General features: G+C 46.7%; 1 protein-coding gene across 6 annotated transcripts in view; it reads left to right on the forward strand.

Moving 5' to 3' along the window:
• The window catches only part of MAP7 (microtubule associated protein 7), a 297,916-nt gene that overhangs the window by 136,468 nt on the left and 140,534 nt on the right, over positions 1-20,914 (forward strand). For all 6 annotated transcript variants that reach the window (XM_029596499.1, XM_029596495.1, XM_029596493.1 and 3 more), the window contains exon 3: positions 7,603-7,680. In XM_029596499.1, coding sequence (XP_029452359.1) covers positions 7,603-7,680 — 78 coding nt within the window. The remainder of the gene's footprint in view (positions 1-7,602; positions 7,681-20,914) is intronic.

Here is a 20,914-nt window from a genome sequence, read left to right on the forward strand (position 1 = left end):
CCTTGTGCGGAGTGTCGTCCTTGCTCCATTTCCACACATGTGTCTGTGCTGCTGTTCCAGCACCGCTGATGCCAGCTGCCACTGACTCTGACGCCCAGTTCATCTGCGCATCTCCCAATGCCTGGTGTTTCTGCGGATCATGGGGGGAAGGGAGCACTGCAGGAGCTTGACCCACTTGGCTCTGGCCCAATTGCTTACCCTGGGGCGCCAAGGAAGAAGCCCTTCTTTGCTTTTCCATTCGATCCGTCTTCGGTCGTGGGGACGAGTGATGCTCCAAAGCAGGGGTATAGGAGCCAGTGTCTTCGTCCCTTAGGCACGCAATCTTCTGGGCGCGCTGCCTCTGGGCCCTGGGTGACATGTGACCACATTCCCGGCTGTTGGACTGGTCATGCTCGGGCTTCAGGCAAAAATAACAATAATTATGTCCATCAGTGATGGACATAACTTTTCCACACTGACAGTATTTGAAGCCAACCAGCTTAGGTGCATTGGTAGCATTGAAAAGTGCTGTTTTCTGTGAAAAATACTCTGAGGAGGAGAGGAAAACTCTGCATGCGACTGGCAGCATGGAAGAAAAAGACTGAGGAGAAGATGGCCTCAAGGCCGACCCTAGACAGCATGGCTAATTCAGCTATAGACAGGAAAAAAAACTTCCATCAATTTACAACCTGTAAGTGAGCCAAAAAATGAATCTGACAAAAGAATATAGTCTACATAGGAAAAAACTTTATGCACATGAGAAAAAAGAGTATTCATAGTCATCAAGATGCAAAATACACCAAGAATCAAACAGATGTAGCTTTTTAGACACCAAAACCTACTCCTGTATCAGCCTGGTTCTTCTTGGGCGATTTTGGCAGTTTGCAATTCATCAGCAGATTATCAATAATATTGAAATTGCCCCCAGTGATGAATGACTATTTTTCCCATGAAGATAATTTAGCAATAAGAGATGAAAAATAGCTATGGGTGTAGCAATTCAGGACATAAAGATTGACCACAGCAATTTTTCGTTCATAAAGAGTTCCTAAAACAATTATATGTAACCCTTTTCTTGAAAGTGGTATGCTCTTCCAGGGCACACAAAAAAGAATCTATAAATTGGGGCTGTCTTCCTTTCACAATGGTTCCCTCCTCCTAGGTACCCCAGGGGTGAGCCCTTTCTGTGTGTGTGGTGGGGGGGGGGACGGGGGACGACGACGACTAGTATTTCTGGCCCAGGTGATGAAATGTTTTCGTTTAGCAGAGTGTAGCTTGGTTGAAAATGTGTGAGGGTGCTTAGCTGGGACAGGTGAAACAGGACACAGGTCTGGGTGTCCAAATAATAAATATTTACTAATTTCTTCAAAGGTAATCATAGTCCATGTGAAATAAATTTACAGATGATTGTCCTTTTTTCTCTGTGCATGTGCCAGTGACTCAGGTTCCTCGGTGATTCCTAACTCTCCTGAACTGAGAGTGAGAGGCCCAGTCTCTGGGGTAATCCTGTTCTGCACAGGGTACCCTTTAGAAATATACAGTCCTATCTCAGTCCACCCAGTTGATCTGAAAGGTTTATACCACCCAACACTTGCTCTACCATATAGGTCAGTGTGAGGATCCATCTTTTCTTTCAAAAATGGAAACTGATCACCTGGGACTGCTGGGTTTTGCAAACCATTCACAAGGGCTACCGTCTACACTTCAAAACTCACCCAGAGATCTCTCATTTATTTATTGATTTATTTAACAGTTTTATATACCGAAGTTCTAGTAACAAAGTTACTAATCAATTCGGTTTACATTACAACAATAAAATTGACAGTATATAGAATAATGTCTTACAAAGAACAGGGAAGATTGAACTTGGAAATAAATAAAATAACTTAATGAGAGCAATAAATAACTTCAACAGAGCAAGGAGAATACAATTTAAATACAATATAATATAGGTGAATATATTTTCGGAATTCACTATGTCGGGCCTGAGGTCGATTGTTGAAAAGTTCAGAATAGTTATTGGGATTAGGAGAATGCTTGGTTAAACAACCATGTCTTGAGTCTCTTTTAAAGATGGGTGCTGATTGTTCCATTCTCAGGTCAGGAGGGAGAGAGTTCCAGAGTTTAGGTCCGGCGGTGGAAGGAGCTCTTTTACTAAGTGAAGTTTTGAGCGGATGGGCCTTTAGCGTTCCTCTCTGGGCTAGCCTCGTTGGACGGGAAGAGGTGTGAAGCTGTAAAGGGATACATACTGCGATCCCTCCACCCAACCCCTCTCAATTGCCACAACTAAAACAAGAGGTCACCCAATTCCTCTCGCAGAATGCGATTCAGGATAACCCCTACCCTACAGAATCAGGGGTTCTATTCTCTGGGTTTTTTTTATCTCAGAAGAAAACAGGGGAATTCACCCAATTCTAGACCTTCGAAGTCTTAACTGCCATTTCCATAGAGAGAAGTTCAAGATGACTTCTTTGGCAATGGGCCTCCCGTTCTTGCAACAAGATGACTGGATCTGTGCCTTACACCTAACGGATGCATATGCTTACATCCTTAGCTACCCTTCCCACTGGCATTACCTAAGCTTCAAGATGGGAACTCACTACTACCCAAACATGGTCCTTCCCTTTGGACTCTCTTCAGCCCCATGAATCTTCACCAAATACATTGTGGTAGTGGTGGCTCATCTACGTCACAAAAAATACGGAGTACAATGGATTGCAGGTGCCAGATACCACTTTTGGCAGGAATTTTGGGTGAGTTCTTAATAGTAAATTATTCATGAAGAAATTTTAAGTAAGGAGAATAGTGAACTAGGGCTTGCAGTGCAACCATCCTTCGCGTGGAGGTAATGGCTACCAAGAACAGAACTTTCCATGTCAGGTATTTCAGAGGAGCTGAATCCAGTGGTTCAAAGGGAGGCTGCATAAAATTCATTAGGACTATGTTAATGTTCTAAGGAACAAGAGGTTTTTTCACGGGAAGATGAATATGAAGCAAGTTCTTCATGAATCTGGATATGAGAGGATGCAGAGAGATTGTCCAAAGCATGGTAAGCAACGATAACACTGAGATGTATTCGAATTAATGCTACAGCAAGATCAGATTGAGCTAGGGTATAGAGATAGGGCATCCAGGGCATCTGGATTTTTCCATGCCTAAATGACTGGCTGTTGGTTGCCCCTACCAAGGACACACTCTTTTTCCATCTGTCTTTCTATCCAGACATTGCAGTCCGTGGGGGTTTGTGCTGAATGTATTGAAGTCTGTACTACCACCCATTCAGAGACTTCAGTTCATTGGTGCATTCATAGACCCGTTGCAACAATGGGCCTTTCTGGCTCTGGAACGAGCCCAAATACTTTACAGAGTAGCAATGACTTTACTAAAAACGCACGTTTCTACAGCCCAACAGGTGCTGTTTCTTCTGGGCTACTTTGCCGCAGCCATTAGAACATAATATAAGAACATAAGATATGCCATACTGGGTCAGATCAAGGGTCCATCAAGCCCAGTATCCTGTGTTCAACAGTGGCCAACCAAGTCACAATTACCTGGCAAGTACCCATACATTAAATGAATAGATCCCAAGCTACTAATCCTTATTGATTAATAGCAGTTTATGGACTTCTGCTCTAGGAACTTATCCAAATCTTTTCTAAACCCAGTTAAACTAACTGCTGTAACTGCATCCATCGGCAATGAATTCCAGAGTGTTGCGTCCGTTGGGGTCAGACGCCTTCACCTCTTATGCCTCACCTTTTTCTCGGCTCCTCCTGCTCACCTTGGGAAGATGGCTACCACCGCGTCTGCAAGCCGCCTCTCCGGAGTCCCCAGAATGGCTATGGCGGTGCCTCCCGCCATGTTCCTCCCAAGGGCTTACTAGGGTGCGTGCGCGCGCTCTCCCCACATCTTTATTCCAGCTATGGCGCGAACCTCTGGGGCGTCCCCCCTCAAGTGACGTCATGCCTTCCGGGTCTATAGCCTGTACTTGTTTGCTACTCATTGAGTTAGCAAGGATTGGTCTCGGCCAGTCTAAGCTACTCTGCCGCTTCCGTGCTGCTGCTGGAAGCTCTCCCTCTGCCCTTCAGGGTAATCTCTAACCTGGGTACCCGCTCCTCGGGGGCACTCTGCTTTATTTCAGTTGCCTTACAGGGATCAGGTACTCGCTCCTTGAAGGCCTGCTCTCCCTGCCTCAGTGCCTGCACCATCTACTTCTGCCTGGTGGAATCACCAACCTACAGCTACCATCTAGTGAGTAATCTAACTCTGTCTCATCTGGGAAACCTACACCGGAATCCCCCTATACCAACATGGTGAGACGGGTCCCCTCTGCCGAGGGTCCCGAGACTGTTACCTCTGTATCACCTCACTACTGCCACCTCATCAAAGCTGTACAGTAAAAGATCTGAATCTGTGTTTGTGCATCCTGGGTCTAGCCCAGTACTGTGGCTCCCCATGGGGCTCCTCCCCGTGGGCGTGGTCCTCTGCTACAGTACCCAAGAATCCACCCAAACACTTCTAACCTAACACAGAGCTTAATTATGCATTGAGTGAGAGAGAATCTTTTTCCGATTTGTTTTAAATGAGCTACTTGCTAACTTCATGGAGTGCCCCCAAGTCCTTGTATTATCTGAAAGAGTAAATAACTGATTCACATTTCCCTGTTCAAATCCTTTCATGATTTTATAGACCTCTATCATATCCTCCCTCAGCTGTCTCTTCTACAAGCTGAACAGCCCTAACTTCTTTAGCCTTTTCTCATAGGGGAGCTGTTCCATCCCCTTTATCATTTTGGTTGCCCTTCTCTGTAGTTCCTCTAACCTGCCTGCATATGAGACATCTCCAGTGGGGTCCCAGAACACAATGGAACCAATTCCCACAAACCCTGCCATCCAAAGTCTCCATCACCCCTCAGATGAAAATGGAAATTTGCTGGTGGTTCTACCCATCCAGAATACAAGAAGGTACCCAGCTCCATTTGAAGCCACATCAGATCTTCCTGATGCCCCCACACTGGGGTGGGAAGCACACACTGAAATCTACAAGACACGGGATCTTAGGACAAAACATGAGAGCCAGTATCAAATAAATCTATTGGAGTTCAGAGCAATACACTATGCCTTGCAGGCTTTTTGCTATGTTTTCAAGGGAAAAAGCATAATGATTCAAAACGACAATCAAGTAGTCACGTTGCACATCAACAAGCAAGGGGGAACAGGGTCATGGACCCTCCGCCATGAAGCCCTATGCATATGATAATGGGTGATTCAGAATTGCGCAACTCTTCAAGCATCTTACCTACCGGTTATCCACAATACGTTAGTACGCAGACTCAGCAGAATTTTCATCCGCTTGAATGGCCGTTACACCAGGATGAAGTGGAGCATCTCTTCCAAACATGGGAACAGCTGTGGATCAACCTATTTGCAACAGAGCACAATTGAAAATTAACCCAATTTTGCTCTATTCAACTAAGCTCTCTATATGAGAGGCCCAAGATGCATGTTTGATACCTTGGAACACAAACCTTGTGTACATGTTTCCTCTGATTCCACTTATATCTCGGACAATCTAGAAGCTACTGAGAAAGTGCACCACCATGATACTTGTAGGACCAGCGTGGCTGAGACAACCTTGGTATGCGTATCTCATAAAACTGTCTTCAAGATCACCAATTCTCCTGGGGGATGACACTTCTCTGCTTTCTCAAGAAGGAGGCAAGCTCTTGCACTCCATGCTATCTTTCCTTTACCTGACAATATGGGTCAGGTGAAGGAAAGGTAGCATGGAGTCTTGAAGAAATGGTCCCTCTAAGAACCAATCCAACAAGTCCTCCTCCGATCTAGAAAACCTTCCATGAGACAGTTACTCCTTCAAATGGAAACACTACTCCTCTTGGTGTCAGTCTCATCACATAGACCCGTTCAATTGTGATCCTAGACTTTTATTGTCCTATCTCTATACCCTAGCTCAATCTGGTCTTGCTGTAGCATTAATTCGAATACGTCTCAGTGTTATCGTTGCTTACCATGCTTCGGACAATCTCTCTGCATCCTCTCATATCCAGATTCATGAAGAACTTGCTTCATATTCATCTTCCCGTGAAGAAACCTCTGGTTCCTTAGAACATTAACATAGTTCTAATGAATCTTATGCAGCCTCCCTTTGAACCACTGGATTCAGCTGCTCTGAAATACCTGACATGGAAAGTTCTGTTCTTGGTAGCCATTACCTCCACACGAAGGATGGTTGCACTGCAAGCCCTAGTTCACTATTCCCCTTACTTACAATTTTTTCATGATAATTTGCTATTAAGAACTCACCTGAAATTCCTGCCAAAAGTGGTATCTGGCACCTGCAATCCATTGTACTCCATATTTTATGTCCAAAGCCTCATGCACATGAGGGAGAAAAGATGCTTCACATGTTAGACTATAAGAGATCTTTGGCGTATTACAAATGCCATATTCATTTCAACCTCACAGGAAAGCATCATTTCATACAATCCGAGCAAGTTGGGGGTGAGCATAACAAAGAGAACTCTTTCCAACTGGATTAAAAACTGCATTCAGCATTGTTAATCCAGTCAAGGCTCACCAGGTTTGAGCCTTTTCCATTGCACACCTCAGAGAAATTCTAATCGAGGATATCTGTAGGGCTGCTACCTGTTTGTCTATGCATACCTTCACCTCACAATACTGTCTGGACTCTCTAGCCTCGGCAGACAGTGCAGTGTAGAAAGTAGTACGGCACCATCTTATTCATAAGTAGTTTGCTATCCACGCTGGACTCTGAGTTGCTTAACACACCTGCTCCAATGCAATTCTCAACTTGGGTCTCCTTACTGATCATATCTAATTTAGCCATGCTTAACAATGGAAAAGAGCAAGTTTGCCTAATGTAAATAGTGTTTTAGTAGATAGCAGGATGAATTGGACATGAGATGCCCATCCTCCTCCCTGACCCCAAAATAAAAAAAAAAACAAGGTTATAGAAGCTGGCAAAACATGAATATAAGTACTGCTCAAATATATGAAGGTCTCAGGTGTTAATTTATTCATGTTTTGTTAGCTACTATAACCTTGTTTTTTCTATTTTGAGTTCTTGCATCCACCAGTAGTTTTTAGAGGGTTTTTTTATATTTCATTGTTTTGCCCTTCTCCCTTGACAGCAGATTATCTGTCAACTTGGATACAGACTGAGGAGATTCTAGAAGATTTAATGGTGAGGGGGAGAAATAGTGCATATTAGGGTTAAATTATTATCCCATCATCAAGTAAAGTAATATACAAGTGTTAACATTTGAAACAAATGTTAATTGAATATTCATATATAATCTGAAAAAGGGAGTAAAAAAAAAAGTAAAGTGATCAGATTTGTAGATTATTCAAATTTGTTCAGACAGCAGCAGATGGTGCAGAATTGCATAAGTACTTGCGAGACTAGGAAACTTGTTATCTGAATAGCAGATAAAATATAATGTGGACAAGTGCAATGTAATGAATATAGGGAAAAAAAATCTTAACTATAGGTACAAACAGGTAAGCTCTGTATTAGGAATCGCTACCCAGGAAAATTATCTTTTTTTTCCATAAATATCTTTTTTTTCCCCTTAACTCACAGATCTTCATCCTATACTCAAAGTTGATGAACGGCAAAAGCTTGCCAGAGAAAGACGATTAGAACGGGAGAAGCAGCTGGGTGAGTCCTCTGTTTGCTTTTATTGGTAGAAATACTTTGAATTTATAATTGCAGGCAACTGCAGAAAGATCATTGAATACTAGAGCTGTAGCTTGTGACTTTGTCAGTTTTGTCGTATATTTTCTTTTATATGAGCATATTCTATGTTTAGGGCTCTTCTAGCATTATTTGTGTTTATATAAGTATCTTGACCATAATATATACTTATGTTGGGCACATTTAGGTGCTAAGGCAGTGCAATACTCAATCTAATGTAAGAAACTGACCAAATTCAAATACTTGTAGATTTTATTAACACTTCATCCATTTGCTGTTCCTTTCCTTGCAGTTGCTGCTGCAAATTATCCCTATTTGCTCATATTTCTCTGACAAGATGGAGAAGGGTTACCAAAACGTTTGAGGAAAGAAAAGAGGGTTAGGGCTTTTCTCACAGGACAAGCAGGATGGTAGTCCTCACATATGGGTGACACCACAGGATGGAGCCCAATCACGGAACACTTTTGTCAAAGTTTCTAGAGCTTTGACTGGCACCTACTGGGCATGCCCAGCATGGCACTAAACCTGCAGCCAGCAGCGGTCCCTCTTCAGTCTTCTTTTTTCCGCCAGCAGTAGCAACGTGGGTGAAGGAGCTCCACAGAGATTCCTGACTGGAATTTTCCTCACGGAATTACTAAAAAGTTTCATACCCCACAGGGGTCCCTCGTTCAAATTTTTGACTCCACGGTACTCCTGTAAGTTTTTTACCCGGTTTCGATCGATTCCGTTGAGTTTGGCCCTCGCAGCCTATTGGCCGTCGACCGTACCGCGGCTAAATTTTTCAAAGGCTATGGTGTCGGGGTTCCGTCGGTGCCCGGACTGTACTCGTACCATGTCCATTACAGACCCGCATAAAGTCTGTGTAATGTGTCTCGGGTGCGAGCATGATGTCCTGACTTGCACCAATGTGCCTTAATGACTCCAAAAGGTCGCAAGGCCAGAATGGAGAAAATGGAATTTCTCTTCCGTTCTCAAACTCTGACGCCGTCTATTGCATCGACATTGTCTGAACCGGCACCGTCCACTTCGCGCCAGTCCCCGCCACCAGCCGGTGACCGTCCAGCGTCGATGACTTCTTGGCCTTCAACTACCTCTACTCCCCCTCAGGACCGAGGGGATCGTAGAGAGAAACATCGGCATCGACACCGCAAGTCTCGGACCATCGAGGAAGGAAAATCTTCGAGCTCGCCATCGTTTGAGCCGCCATCGGAGAAACCCTGTCCAGAAAAGGCACCGACCCTTTCTGCAACCGGGTCACCGAGGCAACCCTCACCCGGATGGGTATCGGGAGCCGCGACTTCGCCTTTAACGGTGGTCCCTCCGGCTATGCCTCTGCCTCCTTCTTCCCTTCCGGAGCCGGGGCTGCTTGCTCCAGGTCTCCGTAAAGAACTGGACTGGATGGTTTAGGAGGCCATCGATAAGGCGATGCACAGACTTCAAGTTCCCCCACCACCGAAACCGGTGCCAATTGTGGAACCGACCATCGATCTAATTCCAGCAGCACTGGCACCGCTGCTCTCGAAGATGGAAGCGCTTATAGCCGCTTTTACACCGATGGATCCTGTGTCAACGATGGCTCTGGTGCCTTCCCAGCTTACCCTATCATCGGGAGGGGAAACACCGTTCCGCATTCCTGCATCGGGAGTTCTTCCAATGCCTCAATCATCGATGCCGATCCGCCCATCAGCGCCACCGATCCATCCATCGATGCCCTCGATGCCTTCACCTGTGCCCTCGATGCCTTCATCGGTACCCCCAGCACTTCCCTTGATGCCTTCGGAACCTAGACTGGGACCTTCAGGAATACCATCTTCTGTCCTTCTCAGGCTCCTAGAGGGGCAGGTCCTGATCCCTATGACACCTGGACCGACGATTCTTCTCAAGACACCGATGACTTGCCATCGCCGCCTTCTCCTACTGAAAGCAGAAAGCATTCTCCTCCAGAGGACCTATCCTTCATGAATTTTGTGAAGGAAATGTCTGAATTGGTTCCCTTCCAATTGCAGACTGAACAAGATGACAGGCATCAAATGATGGAGCTGTTACAATTCCTGGATGCTCCCAAGGAAATAACCTCCATCCCTATTCACCAGGTTCTTTTGGATCTCCTCAAAACGAACTGGGAATACCCTGGTTCTGTTGCTCCAGTCAACAGAAAAGCTGATACCACTTATTTGGTCCAGTTAGCCTCATGATTCCAGAAACCTCAGCTGGATCACCAATCTGTGGTGGTAGAATCTGCCCAAAAAAGGGCAAAAAGATCAAAACCCCACTCTTCCTTTCCCCCAGGGTAAGGAACAGAAATTCCTGGATGCCATTGGCCGACGTGTCTTCCAGGGATCGATGCTTATCTCTTGGATTTCCTCCTACCAGCTATATATGACCCAGTACAACAGGGTCTTATTCAAGCAGATACAGGACTATGCAGAGTCCCTGCCTCAGCAATTCCAAGAACAACTTCTAACCCTAGTACACAAGGGTTTTGAGGCAGGGAAGTATGAAATAAGATCTTCTTATGGTATCTTTGACACCGCTTCCAGGGTATCTGCAACTGCTATTTCGGCAAGAAGATGGGCCTGGCTTAAGTCTTCGGACTTGCGCCCTGAACTACAAGACAGATTGTCTCCTATGCAGGGCAGATCAGATAATCTGTTTGGGGAACAGATTCAGCGGATGGTGGCGGAACTCAAGGACCATCATGAGCCCCTTCGCCAACTCTCTCTGATGCCTTCTGAGTATTCCTCCAAACAGCCTTTCAGGAAGGATACTAAAAAGTCATTCTTCCATCCAAAGAAGTCCTATCCACCACAGTCTAGGCCTCGTTCCACGAGACCTTTCCAAAAGGCTCAGTCTTGTCAACCTCGTAAACAAAAGTCGCAAGCAGCTCCTCAGCCGGGCCCTGCTTCCAGTTTTTGACTCCTGCATAGAGAGCAGCAGCCAGTTTCCACTGCCTCACATCCCAGTGGGAGGTCGATTATGCCATTTCAACAACAGGTGGCACACAATCACCTTAGACCAGTGGTTCCTTACCATAATCTCTCAAGGTTATCGCCTGAACTTTCTCTCCATTCCACCTGACTCCCCAACTCTACTGGCGTGGAGAACATCCGACCACTCACTACTCCTGGAGTAGGAGGTCTCTCTCCTCCACCAGTCCAGAGCAATAGAACCAGTACCTTACTTTCAACAAGGCCTAGGATTCTATTCCCGGTACTTTCTAATCCCCAAAAATTCGGGAGGCGTTCGTCCATTTCCTAGCGCGTAGCAGATGGACTCAGGACCAATGGGTATAGTGTACTCCTGATAACAGTTGGAGACGGATCAGATTTCAATCTGACGTCAGCCCTAGTACATATACCCCTGCAGGAAGTGCAGCTCTTCAGTATTTTCTGTATCCATAGCAGTTAGGGACTCTATGCATGCTAGCATAGCATTAGAGAAAATTTTACCAAAGAAACCCAAATTGAGAAGAAATCTTACCTCTGCAGATGAGCCCCGCTCTCCTGTGGTGACACCCGTTGGGTCCCTCCCCCAGTCGAGATTCCCGAGGTGATTTCCGCGATCCCTCAGAGGTGAGCTTCAATCCGGCAGCCAACCCGCTGCGGGGACCTAGCTCCCGACATCGGGTGAGGCTGAGAAGCAGCGGGTGCAACCTCTCTCCCCCCCCCCCCCCTGCAGCCGGAAACCACCCGGAATGAAACCGGGAAGCGCCGGGACAAGGTAAGGTAAAAATCTAGTTAAAAGTCTCTGGTCTCTGAAGCTCGAGGAGACGCACAGGTCGCCAGCCGGGACTAGTGCCACCGGGTTGATCGGCCCTAGCAGGGCTAGACCCCGGTCAGATCCAAGGGTCCTCCCACATGGAGACCCTCCAAGGTGGTCGCCATATTGTCCGTGTGGTTGCAGTCACCATTTTGGCCCTGTTCGCCGCCCTGTCCACTGTCTCGATCCGTCCGCACAGAGGCGAGCCGTGAGCACAAATACCTTGTGTGCACACAAGTGCTGGGCGCACAAGCGACGCGCATAGCCATGCACTCACTGGGCTGGGCGCATAACTTCGACACGTGCGTAAAATAGTGCGCACATCGCTCTACACGCTCTACATGCTCCAGTGTGCATCTTCGACGCACACTGGAGCGCACAACTGTATTGTACACGCACAAACCATGGCACCGCCTGAAAATAAGCTCAAAGCTCAGGGCCTTTGCCTAGCATGCCACATTAGAGCTGCACAGCATGAGGAGGCCACGGCCCTGTTTATACAGTGCGAAGAAGCCTTAGGGGACCCAACTCATAGCCCTCCCCAGCCGGTACCAGACCCCAGCCCCTTGAGCGGTACGCCGGACTTAGCACCACACACCAGGCCCCCCCCCCTCTCAAACGGGGCTCCCCAGGGACATGGCGCCCCCTAGTCTAGACCCAGCGCTATCTCCTGGGTAGAATTCTTTAAAGGTCTGCATACCTTCGTCCACATGCAACTGGGGCCTCCTACAATGCGGTCACAGGCACCACCAGAGGATCTCAACATGCCAGGACCCTCTATGCCCAGGGAAGTGATCCCACCGCCCAGAAGCCCCACCTTTGGGGACACAGACATCTCAGATGAGGAGTCAGAATCCCTGGAGGAAGGGGAACTCCCGGGGACAGAACCCCATCGAACCATGAGACGCTTCTTCACTAAGGATGAACTTCCAGACCTGGTCATGCACAGCTTAAAAGAGCTTGCCATCCGGGGCACTAGTGCCTCAGGGGAACCTAAGACGAACCCACTACTAGAGGGATTCCGGCAGACCTCCCACCATTTTCCACTATTATAAGCCGTCCAGCAATTAATTGACCTGGCATGGGATGCCCCAGAAAGAACGTTCAAAGGGGGCCGGGCTCTGGCAGCCATGTACCCCTCTGGACCTTGCCGCCAAAGATCTCCTGGCATGTCCGAAAGTGGATGCCATGGTCTGCGCGGTCTCAAAGCGCACTACTATCCCAGTGGAGGGAGGAGCAGCACTCAAGGATGCTCAAGACAGACATCTGGAATCTATCCTCAAACAATCCTTTGACGTCTCCGCTATGTCTTTACAGATCGCGGCCTGCTGTGCCATGGTGACACGCGCCTGCTTAGCACAGACCAGGAACAACATGCCTGGGGAAGCCATGGAACCAGCCGTATCATTCCTCGTGGACGCCGCTTTGGATCTTGTGTACACAGCAGCTAGAGGAGTCTCATCCGCCATGGTAGCCAGAAGACAAATTTGGCTCTGAAACTGGTCAGCCGACACATCCTCCAAAACGAGACTCTCAAGGATGCCTTTCAAGGGAACACTCCTGTTCGGAAGCGAACTAAAGAAACTTCAACCCATATAGAAGCTCATATCAAGCGGCCCACCCCCCAGGCCGGAGCCAGTCCTTACTGAACAAGCACAATAAAAGGGGAGCCAGCTCAGGCCCAAGCCCCAGCCGCACCCCACAATGAAGATCAGCCAACCCATCCAAAGGAAGAAGCCATAGGGGCAGACTGGCTCTATTCTACCAAAGATGGGTCGAGATAACTTCGGACAAGTGGGTCCTATCCATCATTCGAGAGGGATATTACCTGGATTTTCACCACCCCCTCCGGACAAGTTCGTGGAATCTCCCTGCCACGACCCTTCCAAGAAAATGGCAGTGGAAGCTACACTGACCAGATTACTAGCCTTAGAGGCTATAATACCGGTGCCTCCACAACAAATAAATACTGGCCATTATTCCATCTTTTTTATTGTTCCCAAGAAGGACGGAACGTTCAGACCTATCCTGGACCTCAAGGTGGTCAACCATTACCTGAAGATTCCCCGCTTCCGAATGGAAACCCTACGCTCGGTAATAAGGGTGATACAACTGGGAGAGTGCCTTACCTCCCTGGATCTGTCTGAAGCCTACCTACACATTCCGATCCATCAAGAGCATCAGCATTTTCTATGCTTCTTGATTCTGGACAGTCACTACCAGTTCCGGGCACTACCTTTCGGGTTAGCCACTGCACCCCGGACGTTCACCAAGATCATAGTGATGGTGGGAGCAACACTGGGGAATGAAGGAATCCGCGTGCACCCTTATCTAGACGATTGGCTGATCAGAGCGAAATCCCCAGAGGAAAGCCACCAGGTAACCAACAGAGTCAACACAAACAAGAGCTGCCTGCAGCCTTCCCTATCTCTAGAATACCTAGGAGTCCGGTTCGACACCAAACAAGACAAGGTCATCCTGACACCGACAAGGAGATCAAAACTGATAACCCAGTTACGAACCGTGTTGAGCGAACTTTGCCCCACAGCATGGGATTACCTACAAGTCTTCGGCCTCATGGCATCCACACTGGAAGTAGTCCCATGGGCACGAGCTCACATGAGACCCCTACAATGCTCACTACTGTCGCGATGGAATCCACTGTCCCAGAACTACACTGTACGGCTTCAGCTCCCGGACAGAGTTCGGGTCCAACTACGATGGTGGCTACAGGAGACCCATCTGAGCCAAGGAATGAGACTATCCTCCCCAACCTGGATCCTACTCACCATGAATGCCAGCCTACGAGGATGGGGAGCACCCTGCCAGGAACTAACTGCCCAAGGGCAATGGAACAAAGAAGAGTCAGGATGGAATATCAATTGCCTAGGAGCCCGGGCAGTCAGACGCCTGCCTAAGGTTCGGTCACAGACTCCGAGGCAAAGCGGTCAGGGTAATGTAAGACAATGCCACAACAGTGGCCTACATCAACCATCAGGGAGGAACCAGAAGCCAATAGGTGTCTCTAGAAATAGACCCCCTAATGTCATGGGTGGAAATGAACCTTCAAGAGATCTCGGCCATCCACATTTCCGGGAAAGACAATGTCGCAGCGGACTACCTCAGCAGAGAGAGTCTAGATCCAGGAGAATGGAAACTGTCAACCACAGCATTCCAATTGATAGTAAACTGTTGGGGAACACCAACCATAGATCTCCTGGCAAGCCGGTTCAACAACCAGATACCCAGTTTCTTCAGCCGCAGGTGGGAACCCCAGTCCCAGGGAATCGATGCCCTGGTACAGACCTGGCCACAGGAGACTCTGTTATACGCCTTCCCGCCGTGGCCCCTATTGGGCGCGATCATCCACAAGATAGAACACCACAGGGGACCAGTACTTCTAGTGGCCCCGGACTGGCTAAGAAGACCATGGTACGCAGACATGCGAAGACTGCTAGCAGGGAACCCCCTGCCGCTACCTCAACACAGAGACCTTCTCCAACAGGGACCGATCCTCCACGAGGATCCATCTCGATTCTCTCTTACGATCTGGCCATTGAGAGGACTCGCCTAAGGAGGAGGGGATACTCGGGAGCAGTAATTGACACCTTACTCAGAGCACACAAGTTCTCCACATCCCTAACATACATAAGGATTTGGAGAGTATTCGAATCCTGGTGTGAGGACCACGACATCATACCACACTCAGTCAAAATTCCTGCGATTTTGGAATTCCTACAGAATGGACTACAGAAGAGATTGCTCCTCAACTCTATCAAGGTATAGGTGGTGGCCTTGTCATGCTACGGAACCAAGAGCGAGAGCGGCAGCATAGCCTCTCACCCGGATGTCTCCTGCTTCCTGAAAGAAGTCAAGCACATCCGACCACCCCTAAAGTGGCCGGTGCCTCTTTGGAACCTCAACCTGGTCCTAGATTTGCTGGGCATGCTCAGTGTGTTGGTCAAAGCTTCTAGAAACTTTGACAAAAGTTTTCCATGCCGGGCTTCATTGGATGATGTCACCCACATGCGAGGAGAACACCTGTTACAGGTAAGGAACTGCGCTTTCTCTATGCAGCCCAGCATCTTTCAGGCTTTAGCTACCAACTTGGCACATTGTTTCATTGCCTTTAGATCACCAGAAACCATCTCCTTAAGGTCTCTCTCCTGGTCCATGCACATTAATCTTTCACCCGCACCCCTGCCCATTGCATACAGCAGTTTTGGAATACTACACTCCAGATGCATGACTCTGTACTTCTTGGCATTGAATCCCAGCTGCCTAAATCTTTGACCACTCCAAGTTTTCTTAAATTGCTTTTCATTCTCTCTATTCCTTCATGCATGTCTATTTTATTGCAGATCTTAGTATCATCTTCCAAAAGTCATATTTTTCCTTCTAAACCCCCCCCCCCCATGTCACTCACTAAGATATTGAACAGAACCTGTCCTAAAAACAATCCTTGAGGCTTTCCACTTAATAATGCTCTCTCTGTAGAGCAGGTTCTATTTGCCATTACATGTTTTCTTCTGTCAGTCAGTTTGTAATCTACTCCACCACCTTGGCACCCACATTCAAGCTGCTTCTTTTATTCATGAGCCTCCTGTATGGGAATGTGAAGGAGTGGCCTTACTACCCCTCCTTAACCTGTGTGAGACCTTCCACCTTAAATCCCATAGTGGGAGAGAGCTTTATGGGTGGTGCCCTGCTGGGCAGGTTAAAAGGCAGAGCTCAGCTGAGATCGGGAGGGCCCCCATATCTCCAAGAGTAGGAACTCCTGACCCTATCTTAGAAGTTGTGTTGTGAATATACTGAAAAGGTAGGCAGTTATTGCTAATATTATTTACTGTTTATGTTAATAAAAGTTGAAATTGCATAAGAGGCTGGAATCAGCATGGTTCCTGCTCCAGCCTACAAGATTTTGTTCATTCATCCTCACATATGGCGTCAGTTCGGGGAGTTTTCTCTATGGAAGTCACAGAGGAAAACTAAGTCTCCAGGGAAACCTGTGAAAGAAAGTTTGTTGGGTGAGGCCTTCCAAGAAGTTGGTAGGCAAAGCAGTGCTCCTAGTAGTGTGCACAAGAGCACACATAAGTAAAGCAGGAAAAAAAAGGTTTATGTAACCCAGTCTAAGGAAGGGGGCTGGTATAGAAAAAAAGGGCTATTAGGGCTGCAGAGCACTGAAACCTTAAAGCTTGCACGCTCCAAGAAGAACACACAAGAAGAAAAATAAAGCCAGGGAACTTGCCTTCAAATCAGAGAGTAGTCTGTGGGGCCTGCAAGGAAGTCAAGTTTAAATTTACAGCAGGCAAAAGAGGCAGGCGCCACTGGAGTTAGGGCTCACACTTAGTGAAGTTAGTGCTGGAAAAGCAAGAGGATATTTTTTTCTTTTTTTACCTTTATACAGAAGAAAAAAGAAAGAGAAAAATAGTGGTATAGAGAAGCTGTGGATTTGACAGGGCGTGGTCCCAGCAGAAAATGAAACTGCTAGTATTTCCACAGGATGTAACCAATCATCAACAAGCTGTTACTATTACCAGATTAGGGAAAGCATGACTGGAGTAAATATTCAAGCACTGGTTCAAAGTCTTGTAGAAAGGCAGAAGCAGCTGTGGCTAAGTGCCTTGAAAGACTAGAGTTTCTGGACAAACACTTGGAAAAAGAGGAAGCATATCCTCCAATTCCCTTAGTGGTAAAGACTCTCATGAAGCTTCGCGAAGATTCGTCCTAACTGCTCATTGTAGTTGCCACCCCGGGAAGAACGGGGGACAACCTCAATGATGCAGAAGAATAAATCAGAGAGGGTGTGTGCCTTTTGAACCCAGTGTGTAACTAAAGGTTCATTTTCACGAGTATTGCATATGTTTGAGCAATGCTCAATGATGCGAGTTTTTATCATTCTAGAAGTTTTTCCCACATAAACCAGGGGACAAGGGCAAGTGATTATGTATATTACTCCTTTTGAGGTACAGTCCGAAGAGGCCCGAAGAGGAAAAACTTGTTGTGTAGTGGGATGTGTAAAAGACGTACAGGTTACAGTATGTTGACACATAATGCAGTGTCCACAAGGCTGATGTATAGCAAGGGATGAGGGAGCCCCCAGTTCAGAATTTTAATCCGCATGAATCAGTCTGTCACGAAGATTACGGCCCCTACGGTATGTAAACCTCAGGGGGCCTTGAAAAAGACGGTTCAAAGAGAGAGACTGCCAATGTCTACGGATAATACCGGTGACCTGGCGGCTCAAAGTGGAAAAAGGTAAGATGCAGTTGTTAACAGTATCAGATGATCGAGGTCGTGGAAGAAATAACAGATCCCGGTTAACAAACAGAGCCCGTTTAAAGGCACTCTTTATCACTCGAGAAGGGTACCCCCTTGACAAAAACCTCCCAGTCATCAACTTGGCCTGAGATACGAATTCCTCCCGAGTTGAGCAAAGTCTGCGCAAGCGCAGGAATTGCCCAGTGGGGATATTGTGACGTAAATTACGCGGGTGACAGCTATGAAAAGAGAGTAAAGTATTCCGATCGGTTTCTTTACGGTAAATAGTAGTAGTAAACTGATTCTCATGTACAGATATTAATATATCCAAAAAAGGAATTTGGCATGGATGTATTGCAAAATTAAACTGAATGTTGGGGTCACAAGAATTAAGCCAATCAAAGAAAAGAAAAAATTGTACATCGGTCCCTTGCCATATAAGAAAAATATCGTCAATAAACCGACGCCACAGGGATATACACTGAAAACCTTCAGATGCACTGCCAAATTGGTTTGCTTCCCTGATTTCTCTCAGCATTTCATCATCTGTCTGACCATTTTGTCCAGGTGGATGGTAGTATACTCCTATCACTATACTCTTACCCAACACACATGGGATTTCTACCCATATAGATTCTACTGAGCATTTAGTCTCTTGTATGATATTTATCCTGTTAGACTCTATACCCTCCCAGATATAAAGTGCCACACCCCCACCAAGTTGATCCTCCCTATCCTTGCAATATAATTTGTACCCTGCTATAGCACTGTCCCATTGGTTGTCCTTCCACCAAGTCTCTGTGATGCCAATTATGTCAATCTCATCATTTGCTGCTATACACTCTAACTCTCCCATCTTACTTCTTAGACTTCTGGCATTGGCATACAGACATTTCAAAGTGTGTTTTTTGTTTGTTTTAACAACCTGCTTTTCAGTTGTTTGGGATAATTCGGAAATCATTAGCTTTGGTGATTTTTTACATATAGGCATAAGGACTATGTTTGCTTTTAATGGAACCTCTCTGTTGGGATGCCCTAACTCTCCTGTTTCATTAGTATCCTTCAAGGATACATTTCTGCGAACCATGCACTGCTAAGTGACTGTCAGCTTCTAGTTTAAAAGCTGCTCTATCTCCTTTTTGAAAGTTAGTGCCAGCAGCTTGGTTCCACTCTGGTTAAGGTGGAGCCCATCCTTTCGGAAAAGTCTCCCCTTTCCCCAAAAGTTTCCCCAGTTCCTTACAAAGCTGAATCCCTCTTCCCTGCACCATCGTCTCATCCACGCATTGAAACTCTGGAGCTCTGCCTGCCTCTGGGGACCTGCACGTGGAACAGGAAGCATTTCAAAGAATGCCACCCTGGAGGTTCTGGATTTCAGCTTCCTACCTAAAATCCTAAATTTGGCTTCCAGAACCTCTCTCCCACATTTTCCTATGTCGTTGGTGCCCACATGTACCACGACAGCTGGCTCCTCCCCAGCACTGTCTATAATCCTATCTAGGTGACGCATGAGGTCTGCCACCTTCGCTCTAGGCAGGCAAGTTACCAGGCGGTCCTCATGTCCACCAGCCACCCTGCTATCTACATTTCTAATAATCGAATCACCAACTATGATGGCCGGCCTAACCCTTCCCTCCTGGGCAGTAGCCCTGGGAGACTTGTCTTCAGTGCGAGAGGACAATACATCACCTGGAGAGCAGGTCCTTGCTACAGGATCACTTCCTGCTACACCAGGGTGATATTCTCCTAGTGGGAGACCTTTCTGATCCAAGGCAGCACTGGGGCTGCCAGACTGGATTTGGGACTTGGCTACTATGTCCCTGAAGTCCTCTCATTATGCCGAGAACAAATCCAACGCTGTTAACTCAAGAGAACGGAACTCTTTATCATCCCTACCTCGCTACCCGCAACTTGACAGCCTGGATGTTTAACATTCAGTGATGGCAGATCTCTACCTACCTATAGAGATTGGCGATTATATTAGTCTCATCTAAAAAACTGTCACCTAGAAAGAACTAGGTGTTTAAATGGAGTAGATATTCTAAGTGCTGTCAGTGAAATGCACTCGACCCTTTCTCATATCAGCCTCAGCTTCTACCTCGGTACCTTCTTCACATTTCAAACTCAGGTCTTAACACTTCCTTGGTGCAAATCCACTTTAATGCCATAGCAGCTTACCATAATATGGTGGGCAGGGAGCCCATATCCACTCATCCACTATTATTTTTGCACGTCAATCCCCTGGCTCAAACTCCACCCCCCACCCCCACCCATACCGTGGGATCTCAATGTGGTTCTTTTCCAGTTAATGAACCATTCATTTGAGCCACTGGAAATGGCTTCACTAAAATTTTTAACTTGAAAGGTGATTTTTTGAGTTGCAATCACTTCTGCTAGAAGAGTCAGTGAACTCCAGGTTCTTGTTCACTATCCTCCATATTTGCAATTTTTTCACAACAAAATTGTTCTCTGAACTCACCCCAAGTTTCTTCCAAAGGTAGTCTACAACTTCCACATATATTGTTCTGCCTACTTTTTTACCCAAATCTGCATGCCTATGAAGGAAAAAAGCTCTTCATGCTTTGGACTGCAAACAAGCCTTGGTATACTACAAAAGGAGGATTCAGCCTTATGGAATTGGTTAGCTGAGTGCATTCATCCATGCTACGGCTTAGCAGGATTACAACTTATAGACTCTGTTAAGGCTCCTTCATGAAGTGACCATTGAGGACATCTGCAAACCTGCAAATTGGTCTTCAATTCATACCTTCATGTCTCACTACTGTCTAATAACCTCTCAAAGATTGACAATAAATTCAGACAGGCAGTTTTGCTTAACCTGTTTCCACTGTAATCCACTCTCTGCGGTGGGGCCTGGGTTGTTTACTGAGTAAGCACTTGTTGCAACCCTCAGTTTGAGACTCCCCACATTTAATGACAAATTCAGCCTGCTTACCGTAAACTGTGTTTTCCATAGATAGCAGAATGAATTAGCTATGGAATGCCTGCCACCTTGGAGAGTTGAATGCCTAGCTAGACTTAGTTCTGGCGAGGAGGCTCACGAGACAACATCTGCTCTGGAATTCCCGCACATGCTCAGTAGACTTCAAAGCTATTGTGGAAAGATAAATCCATTCAGTGCTGTTGGATGACATCACCCATGTGAAATGACTAATTCATT

This window comes from Rhinatrema bivittatum, chromosome 3 (assembly GCF_901001135.1).
Source record: "Rhinatrema bivittatum chromosome 3, aRhiBiv1.1, whole genome shotgun sequence".
In the NCBI taxonomy this organism is placed as follows: domain Eukaryota; kingdom Metazoa; phylum Chordata; class Amphibia; order Gymnophiona; family Rhinatrematidae; genus Rhinatrema; species Rhinatrema bivittatum.